At 37.1% G+C, this 26,883-nt stretch overlaps 1 protein-coding gene and 1 non-coding gene across 3 annotated transcripts; both read right to left on the bottom strand.

Annotated features, from left to right (window-relative positions):
* Positions 1–6,687: 6,687 nt before the first annotated feature.
* LOC144197322 (small nucleolar RNA SNORA53) lies at positions 6,688–6,928 on the bottom strand. The gene has a single exon (XR_013326542.1). It is a non-coding gene; the product is annotated as a small nucleolar RNA SNORA53 (small nucleolar RNA).
* Positions 6,929–9,429: 2,501 nt separating this feature from the next.
* Positions 9,430–26,789, bottom strand: hcn2b (hyperpolarization activated cyclic nucleotide-gated potassium channel 2b). Of its 2 annotated transcripts, XM_077717535.1 has the most exons (9): positions 26,678–26,789; positions 25,742–26,488; positions 24,679–25,102; positions 21,833–21,994; positions 20,202–20,420; positions 14,761–14,907; positions 13,754–13,994; positions 12,342–12,506; positions 9,430–10,994 (listed from the first exon to the last, which is right to left on the bottom strand). In XM_077717535.1, the coding sequence occupies exons 2-9, from the start codon at positions 26,392–26,394 to the stop codon at positions 10,129–10,131; spliced, it is 2,877 nt and encodes a 958-aa protein (XP_077573661.1). In that variant the 5' UTR covers positions 26,395–26,488; positions 26,678–26,789; the 3' UTR covers positions 9,430–10,128. The 2 variants fall into 2 exon arrangements, with proteins under 2 accessions (XP_077573661.1, XP_077573660.1); XM_077717534.1 differs by lacking the exon at positions 26,678–26,789 and having other exon boundaries at positions 25,742–26,522.
* Between the last annotated feature and the right edge of the window lie 94 nt (positions 26,790–26,883).

Here is a 26,883-nt window from a genome sequence, read left to right as displayed (position 1 = left end):
AGCGTTCCACTTTATATAGTTTATCATGGCTGCTTGCCTCTTATTGAATTTTTTGTATATACTGTCGTGATTGTTTTTGGTGTCGAATGGATGTTCTTTTCACTCGTTTCTTGGTTGTGTACATTTTTTTAAATTACATTTTATTTTCGGAAAGAATAGGTACCTATGTCGTTTTTATGGAAGAAACGACATAGGTACCTATGTCGTTTTTTCACGAAAAAACGACACAGGTACCTATGTCGTTTTTATGGAAGAAACGACATAGGTACCTATGTCGTTTTTATGGAAGAAACGACATAGGTACCTATGTCGTTTTTATGGAAGAAACGACATAGGTACATATGTCGTTTTTATGGAAGAAACGACATAGGTACCTATGTCGTTTTTTAACGGAAAAACGACATAGGTACCTATGTCGTTTTTTAACAGAAAAACGACATAGGTACCTATGTCGTTTTTTAACGAAAAAAAGACATAGGTACCTATGTCGTTTTTATTGAAAAAACGACATAGGTACCTATGTCGTTTTTATTGAAAAAACGACATAGGTACCTATGTCGTTTTTTAACAGAAAAACGACATAGGTACCTATGTCGTTTTTTAACGAAAAAACGACATAGGTACCTATGTCGTTTTTATTGAAAAAACGACATAGGTACCTATGTAGTTTTTATTGAAAAAACGACATAGGTACCTATGTCGTTTTTATTGAAAAAACGACATAGGTACCTATGTCGTTTTTATTGAAAAAACAACATAGGTACCTATGTCGTTTTTATGGAAGAAACGACATAGGTACCTATGTCGTTTTTATGGAAGAAACGACATAGGTACCTATGTCGTTTTTATGGAAGAAACGACATAGGTACCTATGTCGTTTTTATGGAAGAAACGACATAGGTACCTATGTCGTTTTTTCGTTAAAAAACGACATAGGTACCTATGTCGTTTTTAATGAAAAAACGACATAGTTACCTATGTCGTTTTTATTGAAAAAACGACATAGGTACCTATGTCGTTTTTTAACGGAAAAACGACATAGGTACCTATGTCGTTTTTATTGAAAAAACAACAAAGGTACCTATGTCGTTTTTTTATGGAAGAAACGACATAGGTACCTATGTCGTTTTTATGGAAGAAACGACATAGGTACCTATGTCGTTTTTATGGAAGAAACGACATAGGTACCTATGTCGTTTTTATGGAAGAAACGACATAGGTACCTATGTCGTTTTTATGGAAGAAACGACATAGGTACCTATGTCGTTTTTATGGAAGAAACGACATAGGTACCTATGTCGTTTTTTCGTTAAAAAACGACATAGGTACCTATGTCGTTTTTAATGAAAAAACGACATAGGTACCTATGTCGTTTTTATTGAAGAAACGACATAGGTACCTATGTCGTTTTTTAACGGAAAAACGACATAGGTACCTATGTCGTTTTTTAACGAAAAAACGACATAGGTACCTATGCCGTTTTTATTGAAAAAACAACATAGGTACCTATGTCGTTTTTTATGGAAGAAACGACATGTCGTTTTTTCGTTAAAAAACGACATAGGTACCTATGTCGTTTTTTCATTAAAAAACGACATAGGTACCTATGTCGTTTTTATGGAAGAAACGACATAGGTACCTATGTCGTTTTTATGGAATAAACGACATAGGTACCTATGTCGTTTTTATGGAAGAAACGACATAGGTACCTATGTCGTTTTTATGGAAGAAACGACATAGGTACCTATGTCGTTTTTATGGAAGAAACGACATAGGTACCTATGTCGTTTTTTAACGGAAAAACGACATAGGTACCTATGTCGTTTTTTAACGGAAAAACGACATAGGTACCTATGTCGTTTTTTAACGGAAAAACGACATAGGTACCTATGTCGTTTTTTAACAGAAAAACGACATAGGTACCTATGTCGTTTTTTAACGAAAAAAAGACATAGGTACCTATGTCGTTTTTTAACGAAAAAAAGACATAGGTACCTATGTCGTTTTTATTGAAAAAACGACATAGGTACCTATGTCGTTTTTTAACGAAAAAACGACATAGGTACCTATGTCGTTTTTATTGAAAAAACGACATAGGTACCTATGTCGTTTTTATTGAAAAAACGACATAGGTACCTATGTCGTTTTTATTGAAAAAACGACATAGGTACCTATGTCGTTTTTATGGAAAAAACGACATAGGTACCTATGTCGTTTTTATGGAAGAAACGACATAGGTACCTATGTCGTTTTTATGGAAGAAACGACATAGGTACCTATGTTGTTTTTTCGTTAAAAAACGACATAGGTACCTATGTCGTTTTTATTGAAAAAACAACATAGACCTATGTCGTTTTTATGGAAGAAACGACATAGGTACCGATGTCGTTTTTATTGAAGAAACGACATAGGTACCTATGTCGTTTTTTAACGGAAAAATGACATAGGTACCTATGTCGTTTTTATTGAAAAAACAACAAAGGTACCTATGTCGTTTTTTTATGGAAGAAACGACATAGGTACCTATGTCGTTTTTTCATTAAAAAACGACATAGGTACCTATGTCGTTTTTATGGAAGAAACGACATAGGTACCTATGTCGTTTTTATGGAAGAAACGACATAGGTACCTATGTCGTTTTTATGGAAGAAACGACATAGGTACCTATGTCGTTTTTTCGTTAAAAAACGACATAGGTACCTATGTCGTTTTTAATGAAAAAACGACATAGGTACCTATGTCGTTTTTATTGAAGAAACGACATAGGTACCTATGTCGTTTTTTAACGGAAAAACGACATAGGTACCTATGTCGTTTTTTAACGAAAAAACGACATAGGTACCTATGCCGTTTTTATTGAAAAAACAACATAGGTACCTATGTCGTTTTTTATGGAAGAAACGACATGTCGTTTTTTCGTTAAAAAACGACATAGGTACCTATGTCGTTTTTTCATTAAAAAACGACATAGGTACCTATGTCGTTTTTATGGAAGAAACGACATAGGTACCTATGTCGTTTTTATGGAATAAACGACATAGGTACCTATGTCGTTTTTATGGAAGAAACGACATAGGTACCTATGTCGTTTTTATGGAAGAAACGACATAGGTACCTATGTCGTTTTTATGGAAGAAACGACATAGGTACCTATGTCGTTTTTTAACGGAAAAACGACATAGGTACCTATGTCGTTTTTTAACGGAAAAACGACATAGGTACCTATGTCGTTTTTTAACGGAAAAACGACATAGGTACCTATGTCGTTTTTTAACAGAAAAACGACATAGGTACCTATGTCGTTTTTTAACGAAAAAAAGACATAGGTACCTATGTCGTTTTTATTGAAAAAACGACATAGGTACCTATGTCGTTTTTTAACGAAAAAACGACATAGGTACCTATGTCGTTTTTATTGAAAAAACGACATAGGTACCTATGTCGTTTTTATTGAAAAAACGACATAGGTACCTATGTCGTTTTTATTGAAAAAACGACATAGGTACCTATGTCGTTTTTATTGAAGAAACGACATAGGTACCTATGTCGTTTTTATGGAAGAAACGACATAGGTACATATGTCGTTATTATGGAAGAAACGACATAGGTACCTATGTTGTTTTTTCGTTAAAAAACGACATAGGTACCTATGTCGTTTTTATTGAAAAAACAACATAGACCTATGTCGTTTTTATGGAAGAAACGACATAGGTACCTATGTCGTTTTTATTGAAGAAACGACATAGGTACCTATGTCGTTTTTTAACGGAAAAATGACATAGGTACCTATGTCGTTTTTATTGAAAAAACAACAAAGGTACCTATGTCGTTTTTTTATGGAAGAAACGACATAGGTACCTATGTCGTTTTTTCATTAAAAAACGACATAGGTACCTATGTCGTTTTTATGGAAGAAACGACATAGGTACCTATGTCGTTTTTATGGAAGAAACGACATAGGTACCTATGTCGTTTTTATGGAAGAAACGACATAGGTACCTATGTCGTTTTTATGGAAGAAACGACAGGTACCTATGTCGTTTTTTCGTTAAAAAACGACATAGGTACCTATGTCGTTTTTAATGAAAAAACGACATAGGTACTATGTCGTTTTTATTGAAGAAACGACATAGGTACCTATGTCGTTTTTATTGAAGAAACGACATAGGTACCTATGTCGTTTTTTAACGGAAAAACGACATAGGTACCTATGTCGTTTTTTAACGAAAAAACGACATAGGTACCTATGCCGTTTTTATTGAAAAAACAACATAGGTACCTATGTCGTTTTTTATGGAAGAAACGACATGTCGTTTTTTCGTTAAAAAACGACATAGGTACCTATGTCGTTTTTTCATTAAAAAACGACATAGGTACCTATGTCGTTTTTATGGAAGAAACGACATAGGTACCTATGTCGTTTTTATGGAATAAACGACATAGGTACCTATGTCGTTTTTATGGAAGAAACGACATAGGTACCTATGTCGTTTTTATGGAAGAAACGACATAGGTACCTATGTCGTTTTTTCGTTAAAAAACGACATAGGTACCTATGTCGTTTTTTCGTTAAAAAACGACATAGGTACCTATGTCGTTTATTCCATAAAAACGACATAGGTACCTATGTCGTTTCTTTCATAAAAACGACATAGGTACCTATGTCGTTTTTTAATGAAAAAACGACATAGGTACCTATGTCGTTTTTTAACGGAAAAACGACATAGGTACCTATGTCGTTTTTTAACAGAAAAACGACATAGGTACCTATGTCGTTTTTTAACGAAAAAAAGACATAGGTACCTATGTCGTTTTTATTGAAAAAACGACATAGGTACCTATGTCGTTTTTTAACGAAAAAACGACATAGGTACCTATGTCGTTTTTATTGAAAAAACGACATAGGTACCTATGTCGTTTTTATTGAAAAAACGACATAGGTACCTATGTCGTTTTTATTGAAAAAACGACATAGGTACCTATGTCGTTTTTATGGAAAAAACGACATAGGTACCTATGTCGTTTTTATGGAAGAAACGACATAGGTACCTATGTCGTTTTTATGGAAGAAACGACATAGGTACCTATGTCGTTATTATGGAAGAAACGACATAGGTACCTATGTTGTTTTTTCGTTAAAAAACGACATAGGTACCTATGTCGTTTTTATTGAAAAAACAACATAGACCTATGTCGTTTTTATGGAAGAAACGACATAGGTACCTATGTCGTTTTTATTGAAGAAACGACATAGGTACCTATGTCGTTTTTTAATGGAAAAATGACATAGGTACCTATGTCGTTTTTATTGAAAAAACAACAAAGGTACCTATGTCGTTTTTTTATGGAAGAAACGACATAGGTACCTTTGTCGTTTTTTCATTAAAAAACGACATAGGTACCTATGTCGTTTTTATGGAAGAAACGACATAGGTACCTATGTCGTTTTTATGGAAGAAACGACATAGGTACCTATGTCGTTTTTATGGAAGAAACGACATAGGTACCTATGTCGTTTTTTCGTTAAAAAACGACATAGGTACCTATGTCGTTTTTAATGAAAAAACGACATAGGTACCTATGTCGTTTTTAATGAAAAAACGACATAGGTACCTATGTCGTTTTTATTGAAGAAACGACATAGGTACCTATGTCGTTTTTTAACGGAAAAACGACATAGGTACCTATGTCGTTTTTTAACGAAAAAACGACATAGGTACCTATGCCGTTTTTATTGAAAAAACAACATAGGTACCTATGTCGTTTTTTATGGAAGAAACGACATGTCGTTTTTTCGTTAAAAAACGACATAGGTACCTATGTCGTTTTTTCATTAAAAAACGACATAGGTACCTATGTCGTTTTTATGGAAGAAACGACATAGGTACCTACGTCGTTTTTATGGAATAAACGACATAGGTACCTATGTCGTTTTTATGGAAGAAACGACATAGGTACCTATGTCGTTTTTATGGAAGAAACGACATAGGTACCTATGTCGTTTTTATGGAAGAAACGACATAGGTACCTATGTCGTTTTTTAACGGAAAAACGACATAGGTACCTATGTCGTTTTTTAACGGAAAAACGACATAGGTACCTATGTCGTTTTTTAACGGAAAAACGACATAGGTACCTATGTCGTTTTTTAACAGAAAAACGACATAGGTACCTATGTCGTTTTTTAACGAAAAAAAGACATAGGTACCTATGTCGTTTTTATTGAAAAAACGACATAGGTACCTATGTCGTTTTTTAACGAAAAAACGACATAGGTACCTATGTCGTTTTTATTGAAAAAACGACATAGGTACCTATGTCGTTTTTATTGAAAAAACGACATAGGTACCTATGTCGTTTTTATTGAAAAAACGACATAGGTACCTATGTCGTTTTTATTGAAAAAACGACATAGGTACCTATGTCGTTTTTATTGAAGAAACGACATAGGTACCTATGTCGTTTTTATGGAAGAAACGACATAGGTACCTATGTCGTTTTTATGGAAGAAACGACATAGGTACCTATGTCGTTATTATGGAAGAAACGACATAGGTACCTATGTTGTTTTTTCGTTAAAAAACGACATAGGTACCTATGTCGTTTTTATTGAAAAAACAACATAGACCTATGTTGTTTTTATGGAAGAAACGACATAGGTACCTATGTCGTTTTTATTGAAGAAACGACATAGGTACCTATGTCGTTTTTTAACGGAAAAATGACATAGGTACCTATGTCGTTTCTTCCATAAAAACGACATAGGTACCTATGTCGTTTCTTCCATAAAAACGACATAGGTACCTATGTCGTTTCTTCCATAAAAACGACATAGGTACCTATGTCGTTTTTTAATGAAAAAACGACATAGGTACCTATGTCGTTTTTTCGTTAAAAAACGACATAGGTACCTATGTCGTTTTTTCGTTAAAAAACGACATAGGTACCTATGTCGTTTATTCCATAAAAACGATATAGGTACCTATGTCGTTTCTTCCATAAAAACGACATAGGTACCTATGTCGTTTTTTAATGAAAAAACGACATAGGTACCTATGTCGTTTTTTAACGAAAAAACGTTAAAAAACGACATAGGTACCTATGTCGTTTTTATGGAAGAAACGACATAGGTACCTATGTCGTTTTTATGGAAGAAACGACATAGGTACCTATGTCGTTTTTATGGAAGAAACGACATAGGTACCTATGTCGTTTTTATGGAAGAAACGACATAGGTACCTATGTCGTTTTTATGGAAGAAACGACATAGATACCTATGTCGTTTTTATGGAAGAAACGACATAGGTACCTATGTCGTTTTTTATGGAAGAAACGACATGTCGTTTTTTCGTTAAAAAACGACATAGGTACCTATGTCGTTTTTATGGAAGAAACGACATAGGTACCTATGTCGTTTTTTCGTTAAAAAACGACATAGGTACCTATGTCGTTTTTATGGAAGAAACGACATAGGTACCTATGTCGTTTTTATGGAAGAAACGACATAGGTACCTATGTCGTTTTTATGGAAGAAACGACATAGGTACCTATGTCGTTTTTATGGAAGAAACGACATAGGTACCTATGTCGTTTTTATGGAAGAAACGACATAGGTACCTATGTCGTTTTTCCGTTAAAAAACGACATAGGTACCTATGTCGTTTTTAATGAAAAAACGACATAGGTACCTATGTCGTTTTTATTGAAAAAACGACATAGGTACCTATGTCGTTTTTATTGAAAAAACGACATAGGTACCTATGTCGTTTTTTATAGAAGAAACGACATGTCGTTTTTTCAATAAAAACGACATAGGTACCTATGTCGTTTTTTCGTTAAAAAAAACGACAGAGGTACCTATGTCGTTTTTATGGAAGAAACGATATAGGTACCTATGTCGTTTTTATGGAAGAAACGACATAGGTACCTATGTCGTTTTTATGGAATAAACGACATAGGTACCCATGTCGTTTTTTCGTTATGTCGTTTTTTAACGAAAAAACGACATAGGTACCTATGTCGTTTTCATGGCAGAGGGTGGTGGCTCAGTGGTTAAGTCATCAGTCTGCCACCTCTGTGGTCCTGGATTCAGATCCCAGTACCTGCAAAGATTTTCCCACTATTATTCAGGTAAATGATAGAGGTAAAACTGCAGATACTACCAGATACTCTCAGAGGGTGGTGGATAAGTGGTTAAGTTATCAGCCTGCCACCTCTGTGGTCCTGGGTTCAAATACCACTGCCTGCAAAGATTTTTCAAATACTATTCAGGTAAATGAAAGAGGTAAAACTGCAGATACTACCAGATACTCACAGAGTGTGGTGGCTCAGTGGTTAAGTCATCAGTCTCCCACCTCTGTGGTCCTGGGTACAAATCCCACTGCCCGCAAAGATTTTTCAAATATGATTCAGGTAAATGAAAGAGGTAAAACTGCAGATACTACCAGATACTCACAGGGTGTGGTGGCTCAGTGGTTAAGTTATCAGTCTCCCACCTCTGTGGTCCTGGGTTCAAATCCCACTGCCTGCAAAGATTTTTCAAATATGATTCAGGTAAATGAAAGAGGTAAAACTGCAGATACTACCAGATACTCACAGAGTGTGGTGGCTCAGTGGTTAAGTCATCAGTCTCCCACCTCTGTGGTCCTGGGTTCAAATACCAGTGCCTGCAAAGATTTTCCAAAGTTAAAAGAATAAATTCAAATGGCTAAGTTTCTTACTGAATAAGTATTCAGTGGTGGATGAAGCATTTTGTCCAAAAAATAACCAAGTACTTCACCTATTTCCTTGGATAAAACGTTTCACTAACCATGTATAAGTGGCGCACGAGTTGGTGTAATGGGTTGCTCACTCGCCTTCGGCCGGAGAGACCTGGGTTCGCTTCCCGGTGTCGCAGGTTGACGACTGACTTGCGTCGGCTGTGTTACACTAAATGGTCTTTTTTTTTTAAATAAAAAAGCCTAACTATACATGGTCGTTTAAGGAAAAAAAGCCTTACTATACATGGTTGTTTAAGAAAAAGGTAAAGTCATTTCACAATGATACTGACTGAAAGATCAGGATCAATTTTCATCATCGGGGGAAGAAATCATTGTTGGCACAGCATAATGAAATCCATAGGAAGGAGAATGGGAGTCAAATGGACCCAAAGGGTTTCATTTGCCACTGTGATTAGGTAGCAACTGTGCAGTCTTTAGAGAGATGAGCTAAATGCAAAGTCCCATTCGATGGCCTGCAGAGAGAGCGACAAATATAAATGCTTTTGGACATAAACAGCTAGGAACCAGTGAACTCTTATTGGGGCAGTTGAGCTACTGCATAAATTGTCAAGCACTTTTCTGATGGGGTAAAATGCGTTTACATTTGACTCATTATAAAGGGACCGACTCAGTTTAGCTCAGCGATTACTTGGATTTACATTTTAATGATGTGCTACTGAATTGTTATGCCATTTGGAGACTCCATTTTTATGTTGAACTGACAGAAGGATTTTATACAAATGCTGCTGAATTAATTGAATACTATGACAAGAGTAATTTACAAGAATTAATTAAACATATTCAAAGTTTTAACTTTGGTTGTTGATCTTATGACAGGAGATTCAAAATATTTTTTAAAGTTTTAATTTTGAGTTGTATCTAAGAATACATTAATGTAAAATAAAAAAGTTCCAAATATTAAAGCAAGTGAATAAATCCAAAGACAAAATCAATCTGTGTGAACATGAAACTTAATTTAGCGGAATAACAAGAAAATGGGAAAAGCTACCTTGCCACATTTGAGCCATGTGAACGAATCTCTAATTGATGCTACGGGTGCGCTGCTTTGATACTCTGGGGGTTTTAAAGCTAGCAATGTGAATCAGAAGCACACACTGAAGATAATTAGGCATACCTTGTGAACAATGCCAGAAAAAGGAGGCAAATCTGGGTAGTTGCTACTTGGCTATGAGACTATTCTGTGCATTTACTTTATATGTGAGTAGAAATAGCAAAACTTCAGACAATTCCATCAATAGCTACTCTATTATAGTCTACTCTCATCTCACAAATCCTAACTGCAGTCCTGTTGTGTCCCCCAATTCCTAATATCGATCCTCTCATGAAGTCCACAAGGCTTGGATTCCAATCACAAATTTGAGGACAACCGAGATCTTCCTTTAATCTGCTCCGTCTCCGAAAGGCTCGAGATTGAGTCCTTCTTAGGTCGAACCGTGTCCCCTAAGGCGGACCCCCCACTTAACCCATAGGCTCCAAGTGACATCTGGTGAGGAAGCACGATCCTGTGTGGTACAGCACTGCAGACTCCTGCATGGCCTGGCAGGGTCTGAGCTGGTCCAATAGAAATGGAGGAAACACGTGTGGATAGGGTTGGACTGGGTGCTACTGGGTGCAAGCCTTCATGGGGCAACGAGGGTTGAGAGGCTGACAATGCCCTTGTGTCCTGGCTCAAGGTCCCCATAGGTAAAGAAAATGTACTCTTATGGGTTTCTCTGGGTCTGTGTGCAGGGCTGGTTGCCTGTTGTTGGACTAGAGATAGTTGGGATCCCGTGGCAAGACCTGCCAAGACGCTAGATCCGTAAGGGAATGAACGGGGGCTTGACATGGTTGGAGCAAAGAGCTGGGATTGTAGCGGAGAACCAGGGCTGGATGGGTTCTGTAAAACCTGGAATCGCCTCATCATCCTGGGAGACTGCAATGAACTAGCCCCAATTGAGTTCCCTTGCATTGATGGACAAAGGCTCATGGCTACGGCTTGCTGCAAGGTGGCGATGGCAGAACTTTGTGGTTGTTGAGAGGGAACTGGTGGAGGAAAAATCCCACTGTGTTGAGGAGAGGTTAGAGAAGGGGGCTGAGTTCGGGGTACGTCCACTTGTTGAACCATCTCGCGGTCGTATTTGACGATTTCTTGGATCATCTCGTTTTCGCGGTTGTTGAATACTCCAGAGTTGAGGTCGTGTTGTACTTTGTGCATCAAGATGGAGTTCTTCTTGCCTAAAAATGAAGAAGACATGGTTTTACGAGGAAAATAATGATTGGGTATCATTTTTTTAGGTCAGAGGATACGTAACAGGAGAAAAGTAATGATGTTTTTACTCAACCAGATGCAACTGCATATGAATCCAAAAAAGTGTAATCAAGTACTGTGTGCATCAATTTAGAATACTCAAGAAGTATTCACACTCACAGATGCTCAATAGTGAAATCATTGAAGCGTATCGGATGGTTTGACAACAGATATTCCAATATTGTTAACTCATGTAGACGCATTGATTGGCTCATTATTCGCAAGTCTTTTCAGATTGTGTGTTCTTAGTGCAGCTGCTGTTTGATGTTCCAAACACACACAAAGTCCAACAATAGAAAACATGGGCATGATTAGTCTTCATTGACTGCAAGTAGAGAGTGTTTTGGGCTGATTAGCTCTTTAAAACACACCCACCGACCGATATAAGTGAGCTGACCAACGGTGTGGAATGCGATTGCCATAGCAACAGATGGAAAGCTGTGGAGGCGGGGCTTTTGCAAATATGCAAAGAAGATCGGTTACATGAAAGAGAGCGTTGGGGGTATTTTCCAAGCGGGAACAACGTTTCTAAAATTAGAATTTGGTGAGAAACGTGGAAGAAAAGGTTCAATTTATACAATTCCTCAGTTTAATGAGAGTTAAATTCCATATTTTGCTGTCAAATTTTGGTCAAACAGTCAAGAGGTTTGGAATGCAACAAAAAAAATCAACAGTTTAAATTTGGAATAGATTGAATTGCTTAGAAATGTGGAATCGAACCCTCGACTCTACAATTGTAAGGCCAAAGCGAGAACAACTCCATGACAGGACTACCCGCATTCCTAATAACAACAATAATAACTTTGGTGCTGAAAAACTGAGACAAAACTAATAAAATAAAATTAAACGACCGCACAAATTACTTGTTGCTTCATAAATTTAGCATCCTCTCTGATGACTAGCATTTCTCCCTTTTTTTTAATTAGCCAGACACCAAGAAAATACTAGCTTTGATTTAAAAGACAAACAGAAAAGGTGTAAAATATGCTGTTCGAGTGTGGTGTCTGGCGAAGAGAGAGAAAAAAAACACTGCCTGTGAATACATTTTCACACTCTCACATCTTGATGGTTATTCATCACTACTGTGAGTTAGTGCCATGACTCCTTATGCTTACTTCACTCTCATAAATGACTCAGATTTCTGTCATACATTGTACTCCACTGGTATGATTAAGTATTAACTAATTCCTCAGACATTAGAAGGGGATTCTCTCTGAAACTGCCTTGTGATGCAAATAGAAACAGTCAAATGATATTAAAAAAAAGCCACTTACCAATCCTGTCCAGCCTATCAATGGCGACCGTCTCAAAGGCGCGCCTCATCATGGGGTACTCCTCCAGGACTTCGTTGAAGTTGTCCACAGAAAGCGAGTACAGGCGGCAGTAAGTGTCCGAACGTACGCTGGCTGTCCGTCGCCCTCGAGTCAGCAGACAGATCTCTGACAAAAGAGAAGGAATGCACATTAGTAATGGAAATTTACCTCCAAAATGCAGCTAGTAAGAGTCCGTAATTAGCTTAAAAAGCCATTTTGACTGAAAGTCAGGCAATGGATAATCGCTGACAACCCTTGTGCATCCTTACTGGTTGAAATGGTAAGATTCATAAGTGGAGGAACAGAAATCAGTGTGATAAAGCAGAAAAGTCACTTTTTTTGCGCATTGTTGAAAAGGAGATGCAAAATAATGCTATATAATGAATTTTTGTTATTCCGTTTTGATGATTTTTGGTCATTCGCGTTTTTTTGCCCTTTTTTCTAATTTTGCAGGGCACAGTGAACAACGGGGGGGGGGGAGTACTGCGGAAATATGTTTTGCAGAAATACCAAATTTTTCGTGATTTTTCGTGATTTTTTCGTGATTTTTCGTGATTTTTCGTGATTTTTTTGTCTTTCGCTGTTTTTTGTGCTTTTTCAAAATTTGCAGGACACAGTGAACAACAGGGTGTGACTTTGTAGCTTTTGTAAAAAAAAATTGACAGTGTTAACAAGAATTAAATTCTTGCTGACAGGCCATGTTAATGGTGCGCTCACTATATTAGGATATGGGCCTGCTAAGTTGGATTACATTCATGTTTTAATATGTTTTTTCTGCGGCCCCGTTGTCTTGACGACTATGTGTCAAGATACTTTGGAGAGCATCTATGTGCACACTCATGAAAATTGGGAGACATGACAAATGAGCACATCATCATCTCAATTGGGTTGTTCTAATGGCCTACATGTGCGTAATACATGACGCTGAACTCAACTCTTGGATCATGTCAAATGATCTGACCAGTAAAGAAGCCGATATATTATTCGACTGGAGGTCGTTGATAGGCAGGATTCTGTAAGTGTCTGCGCCCCGTCTGCGTCGTAAAATTCATGAATGGTTCTTTCAATTGGCTAATTTTTTAGTGGTTTATGGTTCTTTTTAGGAATTTAGAATTTGGAATCTTACTCAAACACGGGATTACAAAAATATATTTTTAGTATTACAGATTTACAAAAAAAATAGTTACAAAAATATTTGTCTACGTAATTCTACTCGATTTTCCCACAATAGTCACAAAAATAAAATAAAAAAACCTGATCGACTGCCTCCGGTCGATTATGCTTACTATGTTACCTTTATTATATGTTAGTCAGTTTTGCAAAAAAGGTAGAGGAGTTATGATACCCAATTTTGGTTGTAAGAGTTTCCTCACCTCCAAAGTAGGAGCCATCTACTAGCTTCATCCCCACACTGCCTTTGGTGAGTACGGTGACCACGCCATGTTGGATGAAGTACATCTTTTTGCCAATGGTGCCCTCGCGTACCACGTAGTCAGCCGGCTGGAAGACTTCGAAGCGCAACTTGGTCAGCATGGCCGTCACAAAGTTGGGGTCGGCATTGGCGAATAGCGGCATGGACGCCACCAGCTTGCGACAGTTGAAGTTGACGATTTCCTGAAATAGACCAAAACTTGTCATCTTAATTTCATGAATTTTATTCTTGTAATATGGATTTAAGTAAGGTGTGCTAACTTTTTAAAATTTTCCAAACAATATTTTTCTTGTAAGATTCATTTAATTTCTTATATTTCTTATTTATCATTACTACATTTTTAGCGACTGTTTTTGTTAATCTTTTTTTCTGTTTAAAATTTGTTAAATTGTATGGCTTTATTCCCTTTTTTTGCCTGAATAAATTTAAGATAAAGGCATTTTATTTCAATTAATTCATTCTTTAATACTACATTACCTCTCTTATAATAATAAGCCTTCCACTATGTAAAAAAATACGACAATATCACATTTCATATACATATAAATAGCCTTTTATTAGTGTATAATTTCCTGTATTCTATATTTAATTCCTGCTCATGAGGCTTTAATCATAATTTGAATAATTTTCTTTTTGTTAATTTATTCTGCCATATATTTTCATTATTGATAAATATATAGGCTGAGGTCCATCCCCTTATAAATTGCATTTTTGCAGATAATATTATTGTAAGCCTTATTATAAAACTATAAGTTACAGAAGACATTTTAAATACACATTCTTCTTAATATACATGACAAAAAAAACTAAAACTAGTCTGCTATGGAATTTTTAGTACTTAAAAGGAACCGTCATAAATAGATAAATGAATAACTTACCTCTAAATTGATCAATATTCAACAATATACATCATAGCTAACACTTCTTTTCTCTCGTGTGTACTCGTACCTCTCGGAGAGGCTCATTAAGTTCCTCCAGAATGCTCTCCTCATCAAACATCTTGCCCTGATATCGATGCTCATAGTAGTCGTGGATCTTTTGCCGGAATTCTGCTGGTAACTTGTGGAATGACATATATTGCTCCACTTGTTTGTACTGGAAAAAAAGAGGGGAGAAGAATTGGTAACACATTGACATGTTGTTGAGATTTATAAGATGAAGTGATCAGGAGCCTGTGACCTATTTCTGTCTTCAAGCAATGAGACACCCACTGTGAGTGAGTAGATGCAGGTTGTGCTGTATTTCATATTTCAAGTTGCCCTGAAATACTCTTCTCATTGTTTCTATTGCATGGTTGCAAACATAGTAATGTTTTTTTTTAATTGTATGTTACTGCTTTTTGTTGGGAGAACAATAAAAGGGAAATATGTCATATGTCCAAACTTCAACATTTCTGAGAATGACATTAAAAATTAGAATGATTAGAAATTGACCTTAAAATTGCATTAGAATTAGGATTGGGATACCTAAGTGGATATTTTAAAAATTAATAAATAAAAAATATGGCAAACTTAATTACTTCAATGTTTTTTGGGGTAAATTTACAACTGAAATGTCAATAATGAATATTTTTTTTCTCAATACTAAATAAAATATTAACCATTTTTTCTTTTCTATATATAAAGGTATTAAAAATGTGAAATGTACAAAGAGTTTTTACTGAATTTTCTGCATAAGATTGATGTTGTATTTATTAAAAATATTAAATGCATTAAATATAAAGATGAAAAAGAAATTCATAACTTTAAATTTAAATAAATATCTACAAATATATAAAAAAAATATATTCATTCTCTGCTACTTTTGTATATTTGAAATCAAAACGTTTTTTAAAAAATGAATATTTAGTATTGTGATTTTTTTTAATTATTTTATTTACATTTTAACGTATTATTCCCAAAGTAAACAGCTTGTAGATATGTATTCTTTCCACTCTACTAATCTCACTATCTATTAATACTTTATTCATAAGGAACGAATTACATCACTGAAATATTCAATTTAGTTACCAGATATATCCTACATACATTTTATTTAATATTTTATGAAAAGAACAAACACAGCCTCTCATTATTCCCTGTCCAACTGCAACAAAATGAATAATATATAAAACAAAGCAAAGGGCAGGCGTGCATTCTCCCACTATGACAGAGTTACTAAATATGTAAGCACATCCAATAATGAAAAAAAATAAAGAAAATGCCTTCAAGCGAAAATAATATCTATAAGAATTCTGAGAAGTACCATATACGCATTGATTTTACCCTCCTACTAAATCAATAAAGTTCTTGTTTGCCCGTCGAATACAGCAAGCGATGCGTGTCACTTTAAAGGCGGTTGCTTGATAATTACAATTTGAAGACTGCTGACAAGAAAAAGAAGAAAAAAAACTTTCAAACCTAACAAAAGGACTTCCCCCAACCCTGTGTTTGTGTGTGCACGTCACGCCTCGTGAGCCACGACTCTGTGGAATCAGCTGTCAATTGGATGAGTGGTATTTTCCGAATAGGGGGGGGGTCAAGGGACGTGGGGATGGCGTCCGCTGTCTGACAACAATAACAACAACAAGAAGAACTGGCACTTCACATTTTCTTCACGGCTTCTTGCCTCTTGTTGAAGTTGTATAAATGTTAACCATAATAGTTGTGGGATTAATATACTAACATGGTAATTGACGCAAATATGTATAACATTTTTGACTGGAGTATAAACTCTACGTGCCCATCAAATTAATTAGTAACAAAAAAAAGTGGTTGAAAAAAAATGGATGGATGGAAGATTGAATTAATTCACAGGTGTCAACATAATAAGTTTGGGTTCAGCCTACCTTCAATTGTACTTTTCAACTTTAACACTAGTTAGAGCTGACATTTATACTTGGGAACAATTTAGAGCAATATAATTCATCATCAGCTAATCCACAGGTGTCAAAGTGGCGGCCCGGGGGCCAAATCTGGCCCGCCGCATCATTTTGTGTGGCCCGGGAAAGTAAATCATGAGTGCACATTTTCTGTTTCAGGATCAAATTCAAATGAAGAATATAGATATATATTAAATTTCCTGATTTTTCCCTTTTTAAATCAATAATTGTCATTTTTGAATCATTTTTTCTGTGTTTTTAGTTCAAAAATAATTTTGTAAAATCTAAAAATATATTTAAAAACACTCAAATAAACATTGTTTTAGATATATAAAAAAACTGAATACTCAGGGCTTTTAATCCAGTTCTTTTAATCCATTTATAAAAAAAAAAATCTAAATATTATATCTAAAATGGTCCGGCCTACATGAAATAAAGTTGACGTTAAAGGGAACAAACAAAGGGAACCTATTATATGTTACTTAAAAACAAATATATTCAAACAAGATTTAAAGTCGGCCATTCCATCCTTTGATATTTCTTAAAATGGCCCTGCAGTGGACAAATAGTACATTATCTGTGCACATAGCAGCTGACCCCGATAAATATTTAATCCAAGTTTTCTGTGTGCCAGTAAGAGTATCAATACACAATTCAGAGTAGGAAAAGCAAGTCGCCCTCTATTAACTCATTTTTCAGAGCCGTGGAGTCAGTGTGTGTGTGTGTGTGTGTGTGTGAGACACACTCAATTAAAGCCTAGTGACAGCTCGCTCGCCTTTCCCTTTTTTAAGAAGTTGTTGTTGGCAAAAGTTTTATTGACTTTGTGAATTTGCCAGTATTAGACTGAGATTAGCGGCCGCGTCAATCAAAAGTCAAACGTGCTTCGGAAGTTGATGTAGCGGAAAAGTCGCGTTTGAGAAATCTATGCGCAATTTGTGTGACTGCATTTAATTGCGCTTTCACTTTGATTGACAGGTATGGATGCAGCAGGGGAAAAGGTTGGGAAAGAAAATACTTAGACCCATTCCAGACAAAAAAAAGGGTGAAATAAAAATGTCTATTGTTCTGGCTATGACGACAATCTCTTTTTTCTCCCCAAAATACCCATTTCCTTCTATTAAAATGAATAAATGAATGCATAGCAGACAGTGAAAAACCTTGCTACCTTTTTTTTTTTACAGCCAATGATAAATTAGTCTAAATTCCATCTTCTTGTAATAAAAGTTTTATTTCTATGATGGCACCAACATTATTAAAAGTGAGGAATGAGCTTCAAAGAAACACTTTGTTCAAGTTAGCTCAATAACTTATAATTAGACTTTTATATGATTATGGTCTGATTAAAACTGATATATTTTGTGGCGCCAATATCTGTCAAAGTCATATAAATAGCTTTTAATTTTGTAAAAGCCAGAAGAAATGCCTACAAGTCTTTTTAGGGTGTTTTTATTTTTTGTAATCTTGAAAACATGGCACTATAAAATCCTGTTTTGTGGATTATCTGAACCTGCTGGGTTAGGTACTATATGGCGTCAGTGATTAACTGCATGATTAAGTGAGCCTTCCAATTTGGTGTCAAGGTCTGCTGATCTCATGGGGAACGTTCACATGCATTGTAAGTGGAGGGGGCAGTTACATAATAGCCAGCGTCCATTTGCTGTGGCCCTATGGGCAGATGGTGTGTCGCTCAATCCTCAAGGGTAAATTGACAAGGAGGGACGCTCGGTGGGATGCGAGGAACGCGACATGGAAGCATCGGTCACTTCCATGTTAAGAGGACAAGCTCACCCACCGTATTATAAGGCGCACTGTATTATAAGGCGCACTGTATTATAAGGCGCACTGTATTATAAGGCGCACTGTCTATTTTGGAGAAAATTTGAGACTTTGAAGTGCGCCTTCTAGTCGTGACAATACGGTAATTGCTATTGACGTCCAAGTCTGAGGCACTCACTACACAGTCACCTCTAGAGCCACCCATTGTTGATGTTTTGGATTTTTTTTGTATAAAATCTTGCAGTGGGGGAGGAGCTATATGATGGAAGATTTTGTAAACTAAGATGGCATCTGCATATTTAACAGTATTGTTTCAGTTCAGGCATTTGTGTTTTTTTAATATCCGACAGTGGTGGTTTTTGGTTTTCTGTTTTTTCCATATATAAGGCGCACTGGATTATAAGGCGCACTGTCTATTTTGGAGAACATTTAAGACTTTTAAGTGTGCCTTATAGTCGAGAAAATACGGTAGCATAGCGCGCATAGACAATATATATAGCAATGGAATAATAGAAAATCTATGTCGTTCTGAAAATAGCATCGAGGTGGGAGCCAGTTCATTAGCAAACAAGACCAAAACACACAGCAAACACAAATACAGACCATCAAGGCCACTACCCCAAATAAAATCATGACTCACGGAGACAAACTTTGAAATGTTCTCATTAACAAACAAGTAAAAGGCATAATTCGTGTAAGAATGTGAGCTCAAAATAGTTCTGAATTCGGAAAATGTATGCAAATGAATGAGACAGCGACCAATCCATGATCAATCTCGTCTGAGCGATGACTCCAGGAGCCGGCTAGACAACAAAAGTGCCTGAATGTGTAAAGGATATGCATGTCAGCAATAATGTTGTTGTAATTAGGCAGCATCTCCACGGAGATGTAAGGAAGCCCGCGAGACAGACAACGATGGGCCTAAAAAAAGGCAACTTGAGCTAAGCTTTGATCAGCGCCACAGGTGACGAGACGGGCCGAGCGAGGCCTTGCGATTGGTGCATGGGATTAAAACAGCACATGCTGCTACCCTGTAAAATTGCTGGGATTAAGGAAGGGTATCTTTGAACTCACTAATTGCAACTCAAATATTAGCTTGTTCAACATTGATGGAGTCGTTGAGGGCTGTAGTTTGAGTGGCTCTGTATTCGATTTTATACTCTTATTTAAAAAAAATTCTGATTTTCTATTAAAAACTGAGATTTGGATTTTTGCATTTTGATAATTTCCTGAAAATATAGTTTATTTAAAGCCATGAACGCCACGATATAGTATATTATAGATCAACTTGATTTCACGTGGGCCGGACCATTTTAGATATAATATTTCGATTTTTTAATTTTTATAATTGGATTAAAAGAACTGGATTAAAATCCCTGAAAATTCACTTTTTTTATAGCTCTAAAACAGTGTTTATTTGATCTTTTTTAAATATATTTTTAGATTTTACATAGTGATTTTTGAACTAATAACACAGAAAAAATGATTTAAAAAATTACAATTATTGATTTAAAAGGGGAACAAAATCAGGAAATGTAATATACATCTATACACTATTTTAATTTGATCCTAAAACAGAAAGTCGGCACTCATGATTGACTTTCCCGGGCCACACAAAATGATGCGGCGGGCCAGATTTGGCCCCCGGGCCGCCACTTTGACACAGGTTACAGATTATTTCCTGATTGACAAATCATATTTTTTAAGAACCATGGGTTGTCCGATATAAAAAAAAAAAAACGGATATCCTTACCTTCTCCTGGTACTGTCGGCGAGACGAGTCGAGAGATTGAATGAGCGCAGTGGCGTGGCCGATGAACATGGCGTAGCAGGTGGCCCCGACGATCATACTAAGCATGGTGAGCCAAATGTCCGACATGCTCTCGGGGGCTTGACGGCCATAGCCGATGCAGAGCATGTGACTCATGGCCTTGAAGAGGGCGAAGGAGTAGAGTTCACTCCATGTGTCGTTCTGGGAAAGGAACCAGGAAGTCAGAATTGCAAGAAAAGTGTTCCTGTAAGCATTGATTTATTAAAAAAAAAAATCGAAATAAAAGCAGTTTTGTTCACGTCAGCTGTTTCTTTTGACCCAACAGCTCATTTACCAGTGAAAAGCATTCCAAGATAATGCATTTTGATGGCTTTGTGTGTGAGACAGAGCACAGAGCCAACATCAGAAAGCTTATCTTACTTGGCAGAGTTCCATTTGTACTTTTAGAATACATTAAGTGACACAAAAGAGTTTGTGAGCTACTTTGAAATTGACTATTTAATAATTGTGTCTTTTACTTTCAAACACATCCCAACTGCCACTAGACAATTGATGTAAAAAAATAATAATAATAATATATTCAAAGTACAATATATTTTAATGTAATTTTCTAAGCTGTTTTCTTGTCAAAAGGGTTAGGGTTATACTATGTTGGGTTAGGGTTTTAGGCTTATACTATGTCGGGTTAGGGTTAGGGTTTTAGGCTTATACTATGTCGGGTTAGGGTTAGGGTTTTAGGGTTTACTATGTCGGGTCAAGGTTTTAGAGTTACACTATGTCGGGTTAGGGTTTTAGGGTTATACTATGTCGGGTTAGGGTTTTAGGATTATACTATGTCGGGTTAGGGTTTTAGGGTTATACTATGTCGGGTTAGGGTTAGGGTTTTTGGGTTATACTATATCGGGTTAGGGTTTTAGGGTTATACTATGTCGGGTTAGGGTTTTGGGGTTATACTATGTCGGGTTAGGGTTTTAGGGTTATACTATGTCGGGTTAGGGTTTTAGGGTTATACTATGCCGGGTTAGGGTTTTACTATGTAGATTTAGGGTTTTAGGGTTAGGGTAAGGGTTAGGGTATCAGAAGTCATGTTTTAGGCTAAAACTTGATCCCAGTAAACGATGACACGACAATACAGGAACGGATGGTTCTAAATGTTTCAGTAAAAATTGCTGAAAATTAATATTCAAAAACATTCTGAGGATTTTGGCAGGCCTGTTTTTTTTTCTACTGATGATCAGAGAAAGGATGCTTATTAACTGCCAAAATTCCTTCTCGTTGGACGCCTTACAAAATGTGCACTGTGAGGCTCATTTCAACACCGAGAGTCATTATTTCTGCAGTTTTCCCAGAGACATGAGTCAAAAGTAGTCACATACGTTTCCTTGAAGTACAAACGGTGATAAGCTCCAAGCTTTAAATACCTTGGTAAGGATAGTTTGTTGTTCATTTAAGCAATAGAAATTGAGTTTATCTATTTTGAAATTGTAGTATTGGGAATATTACTAAAATACACCACATTTTTTCCCCCATGCGATTTTAGGTATGCAAAATTCATCCAATAGATGTCTATTTTTGATGTAAATACAATGTGTACATCGTGCACTTATACTTACCACCATTTTATTGAGGGACACCCAGCAATCAGATGGGAAATCCTGCAGCATGGGTACGAGGAACTGCAAGCAGCCATCCCAGTGACACAGCAGCAACATCATTGCAATCAGGTTGATTATTCGCATCACAGCGCTGGCCAGGTCGTACGTCATGTGGAATATCTGCCAAGAGCAAGTCAATTATTTATTTGTTAATATTGTCTGGATTTGGCAAACCATATTCCCATGTTATTCTATTTGAGTCTTAATTTGACATTGTTTTTTTTCACATCAAAAATATTCCTATCTCTAACAGTATTGAATGAAAATGTTAAAAGCAATGCGCCATCCATTTTACTTATATATGTTCAATGCGATTGAAGGCAATAAAAGGATGAATTTTCATTAATTCATCTTATGAAGTGCTTATTGAGGGTCACGGTGGTGCTGGAGCCAATCCCAACCACCTATTTATATCTATTCCCATACCCATACTCTATTTCTCTTTTCAGAAAGCATACTTTCCTCACACTTACTACTACCTCAAGAAATTTACGGCAGAAAGAGAAACTCAGAGACATCACCTCAAATGATTAAGACACCTTGTTCACAAATCGACCTATATATTATCCTGTGAGCCCAAAATAGGAAATTTGTCAAATGTCAGTGTCACACTATAGTCTGCATCTGAAGTTTCATCCGTATTAAAAGACAATATAAAATTGGATTTAGACCGATGACTCAGATGCTGCTTCACTAAAGACATATTATCTGATAGCAGCCTCCCATGCAAAATTTCCATTACAACCTCCTTTAAGTAACACACACATACACACGTATATTCCGTTACTAAAACAAAAGGATCATCCCTTCCAGTGAGTCAAAAGCTCATATGAAAAGAGCTTCCTGCCTTAGGAAATTGCTGCACTCATTCCCGACAATGCTTATCACTTGGACAAACCACAGACATGCACACACACACACACACACACACACACACACACACACACACACACACACACACACACACACACACACACACACACATTGCAAAGCATACAGAGATTGTTATATTAAGCTCTTTTATAAATCTAAGCAGTACTAAAATATAAGCAATTCACAACAAAATATAGCACTTATATCTACAGTATTTTAATTACTTCGTCACTTTGTTGCCTTATGTTATACCCTTTTAAAATAACATTGACTGATAGGTTTTAGTAAAATAATGCCTAATAAATAACTTTTTTCTAAGCCCATATTGTACTTAAGTCATGTTCAGGTGTTTCTACATTATTCGCTGAAATCAAAGTTTTCAAATAATATGAATATTTGTTTTTAATGAGTTGAGTGTGTCATATCATTGCCTTTCATATAATGTGAATTGTGATTATTCTAGTGATATCATAACATGTTTTATGCATAACCTCAGCACTGTAAGATGATGTGATGTATGTCTGAGGTTTGTGTAGTTGTTTTCTTGCGAAGAAGACACTAATTAGGTTCTCCCCTAGCTCGATTATAGCTCTGTAATTAAAAGACTATGTGGTTGTTTTCTGTGATTTGCAGCAGCTCCGTTAGGTTTAAAAAAAAGCAAAGATGTGATTTATGTTCAAACCAGCATGTACACGTACATTCACAGTGCACTGGGGTTAATTGTGTTTGCGTAGTATAATAATGCATCTAGCTACTGTAGTGTATAAGTGGATACGGCTTCAATGCTAATTGCAGGGAAAATAAAATGTCTCCACACCTTGATTTATATGAAGGAATTTCATGATGAAATGAAATAATAAAAGGTAGAGATCCTTTTTAAGTCCCCCCATCTTTTTCTGACCTATAACCTGTCCAATTTCACAGAATATATTGCCAATGGCGGCAATAGAGGCCCAATTCCTTGTGTCTTAGAGGGTTGGCAGTGATTATTTAAAAGATTTCAAAATTAGAGCACTTTGGCCGGCACCATAAGTCAGAATTAAACTTCTTAAATTTCTCCAAATGCAGTTGACCACCATGATGACCACATTTACCGTATTTTCACGACTATAAGGCGCACCCTCAATGAATGACATTTTTTCCATATATAAGGCGCACTGTATTATAAGGTGCACTGTCTATTTTGGAGAAAATGTAAGACTTTTAAGTGCGCCTTAAAGTCGTGAAAATACAGCAATTGCTCTTGACTTCCAGGTATGAAGCACTCACTACACAGTCACCTCTAGAGCCAGCCATTGTTGATGTTTTGGATTTTTTGTATAAAATCTTGCAGTGGGGGAGGAGCTATATGATGGAAGATTTTGTAAATTAAGATGGTATATGCATATTTAACAGTATTGTTTCAGTTCAGGCATTTGTGTTTTTTAATATCCGACAGTGGTGGTTTTTCATTTTTGGTTTTCTGTTTTTTCCATATATGAGGCACACTGTCTATTTTGGAGAAAATTTAAGACTTTTAAGAGCGCCTTATAGTCGTGAAAATACGGTAAGTCATATCATATTGGTCCACTGTGCTGACATCCCCTAGGAATTGTAACTAAACTTAACACAAGCAGCTTGCTTCAGTACAAAAAATCCCCTAATAATGTTTTTGTTTATAGTCCTGGTGAGGCAACATGTGGCTGATTGATCCAAGGTTATTTTTAGACTGCCAGTTCCAAGTAACTGTCAACTATTGTGTGCTTAGGATCACCAAGCAGCTCTGGGGTAAGCACGGTCTAACTGACAATCTCAGCCATGCTGATAATGCTGCTAATCTTTTACAGCTTTATTCTAATCACATGAATTTTGAATCTGGCAAAAATCCAATTTTAGTGGCACAAACAAAACAAAACAAAAATAGCTGGAACACAAAGTTCCTTAGTTATTACCTCCTCCCATTGGTGGATGTAACGGATGAGTCTGGAAAGCCGCAGCAGGCGAAGTAAGCTGAGAATTTTGGTGAAGCGGACGATGCGGAGCGCTCGTGCCGTCTTGTACACTTCTGAGTCGATGCCCTTCTCTACAATAAGGAAGATGTAATCCACGGGGATGGAGGAGACAAAGTCTACCACGAACCAGCTCTGCAGGTATTTCCTCTTGATCTGTTTGGGATCCAGGATGATTTCGGTGTTGTCCTCGAACACGATACCTGTGCGGAAGTTGAGCACCAGGTCCATGAGGAAGAAGGTGTCGGACACCACGTTGAAGATGATCCACGGTGTGGTGGTCTCGTCTTTGAAGAAAGTGATGCCCACTGGGATGATAATGAGGTTGCCCACCATAAACAGGAGCATTGTGAAGTCCCAGTAAAACCTAGAACAAATTGGACGTTGAAGAATAATACACAATCCAGTTACTCAAAAGTGAGAAAACAGTAAACACAATTGGAAATAATTTTTAACAAATGAAAAAGATAATAGGGGAATCTAAAACGATGTTGAAATGTGATTTTATACTCACTGAAAACCAGATTAAAATTTATAAATGTTTGATTTTTTCAAAACATTTTTTGAATAAACTCCTACCTCCAAAACTTTCATCTCCAGGTTTTAGGTGTCTTAAATTTGTATGTTGGGCTTCAACAGGGGGCAGTAGTGGTTAAGATGTACTTTTGCTGGAAACCCATCGGTTACCTTTTCTTTCTCTTCAAAGTTTTTTGGGGGCTTACTTTTATTGCATAATTTATTGTCTTGTTCTCAAAATACATTTACAATAAAATTGTCATATCTCCAATTTATGAAAACAGGTGGATTTACCTTCACTACATTTAGGTAATTTACAGTAATGTTTATAAGAAAATTTTGTTTTGCCTAGTGTCCGGAATAAAGTTTGAAATACATTGAAATTGAATGAAGGATAAAGGGAACTGTCCATGGTGCTAGAACGTCTGACCTTATGCATACACTTGAAAAAACATTTCAAAAAAAGTTTGCAAAGTAGTATTAGTAGTACCTGAAGTCGCTGTACGGATGTATGATCCAATTCCCCGCCGACTTGACCCTCTCCTGCTCCTTCTCCACCGCCTTCTGGCTGCCGAACATCCGCAGGGAGAACTTATTGACCCCGGGCTGAAGCATGGAGCTAAACTGCCGCTGCATGTACGTCTGGCCCCGGTTGGGCTCGCCATCATCGGCCACGATCAGTGAGCCTTCCTCCGCTGCTTTGCTGGACGAATTCCTAGACAGCTGACTTGGGGTGTGCCCTCTCCCACCCGGTGCGTAGGAGAACGACACCCGGGAGTCTTTTTTCTCCGTGAACGAGGGGCTCCTGACCTCGATCCCGGGTGCTTCTAAGACCGCGGAGCCGTCCATGCTCGCAGCCCGGCCCCCATCCGATGCCTCTACTCCGTGTTTATCTTGTCGGGATATGAGTGAGGAAAGGCTCCCAGAGCTGGTGGGCTCCCTCCTACAGTCTCCGTTCTTGTTGCATATCATGCCACCGGTTGGGTGTTTTAGCGCGGGGGTCTCCAGTGCCACCGATCCCCGGGCATCCCTCATCGAGAGCCGAGCCGAAGGTTCTGAGGGATCGCCGTGAAGGAGCAAGAGCTCGTTGTTGTTGGACTTTTGGGCAACCCCGCCTCCTCCCGACGGTGCGCGTCTCTTCATGGTGCGGATACCTCCACCAAGGCGAGCATCTTCGGTTGCTTGAGAGAGGGGTCGATGGGGGGCGTCTAGTGCACCGAGTGGGGGGAAATCTGATCTGGAGCACACGAACATACAAAAACGCAACAACCCAAACAGTTACAAGACACACACACCAGGATCATATCATGCAATTAGACGCACACATGCACGCGCACACGCGTGCACAAGCACTCCTAACACACATTGTAATGTAGTGCTTACTTGACAATTGTTCCAAATTCAGATTTGCAGGAAATTTACTAACCTTTAACTGTCTGATTTTCTTGTAATAAACTCCAAACATTTCGGTTCGGCCAGCCTGATGTTGATGGACTAACACGTGTTCGCCGATCGCATTCAAGGATACATACCGCCCCCTGTTGGAGAATAATTGGACTACAAAGACAACGCCTACATTTGCACAAGTAGGATTATTTTGTAAAGTGAACACATTTAGGTCATAGTATTATT

This window comes from Stigmatopora nigra, chromosome 5 (genome assembly GCF_051989575.1).
Source record: "Stigmatopora nigra isolate UIUO_SnigA chromosome 5, RoL_Snig_1.1, whole genome shotgun sequence".
Classification (NCBI taxonomy): Eukaryota; Metazoa; Chordata; class Actinopteri; order Syngnathiformes; family Syngnathidae; genus Stigmatopora; species Stigmatopora nigra.
Note: the sequence above shows the minus strand (reverse complement) of the source record. Positions and strands in the feature narration are given on the sequence as shown.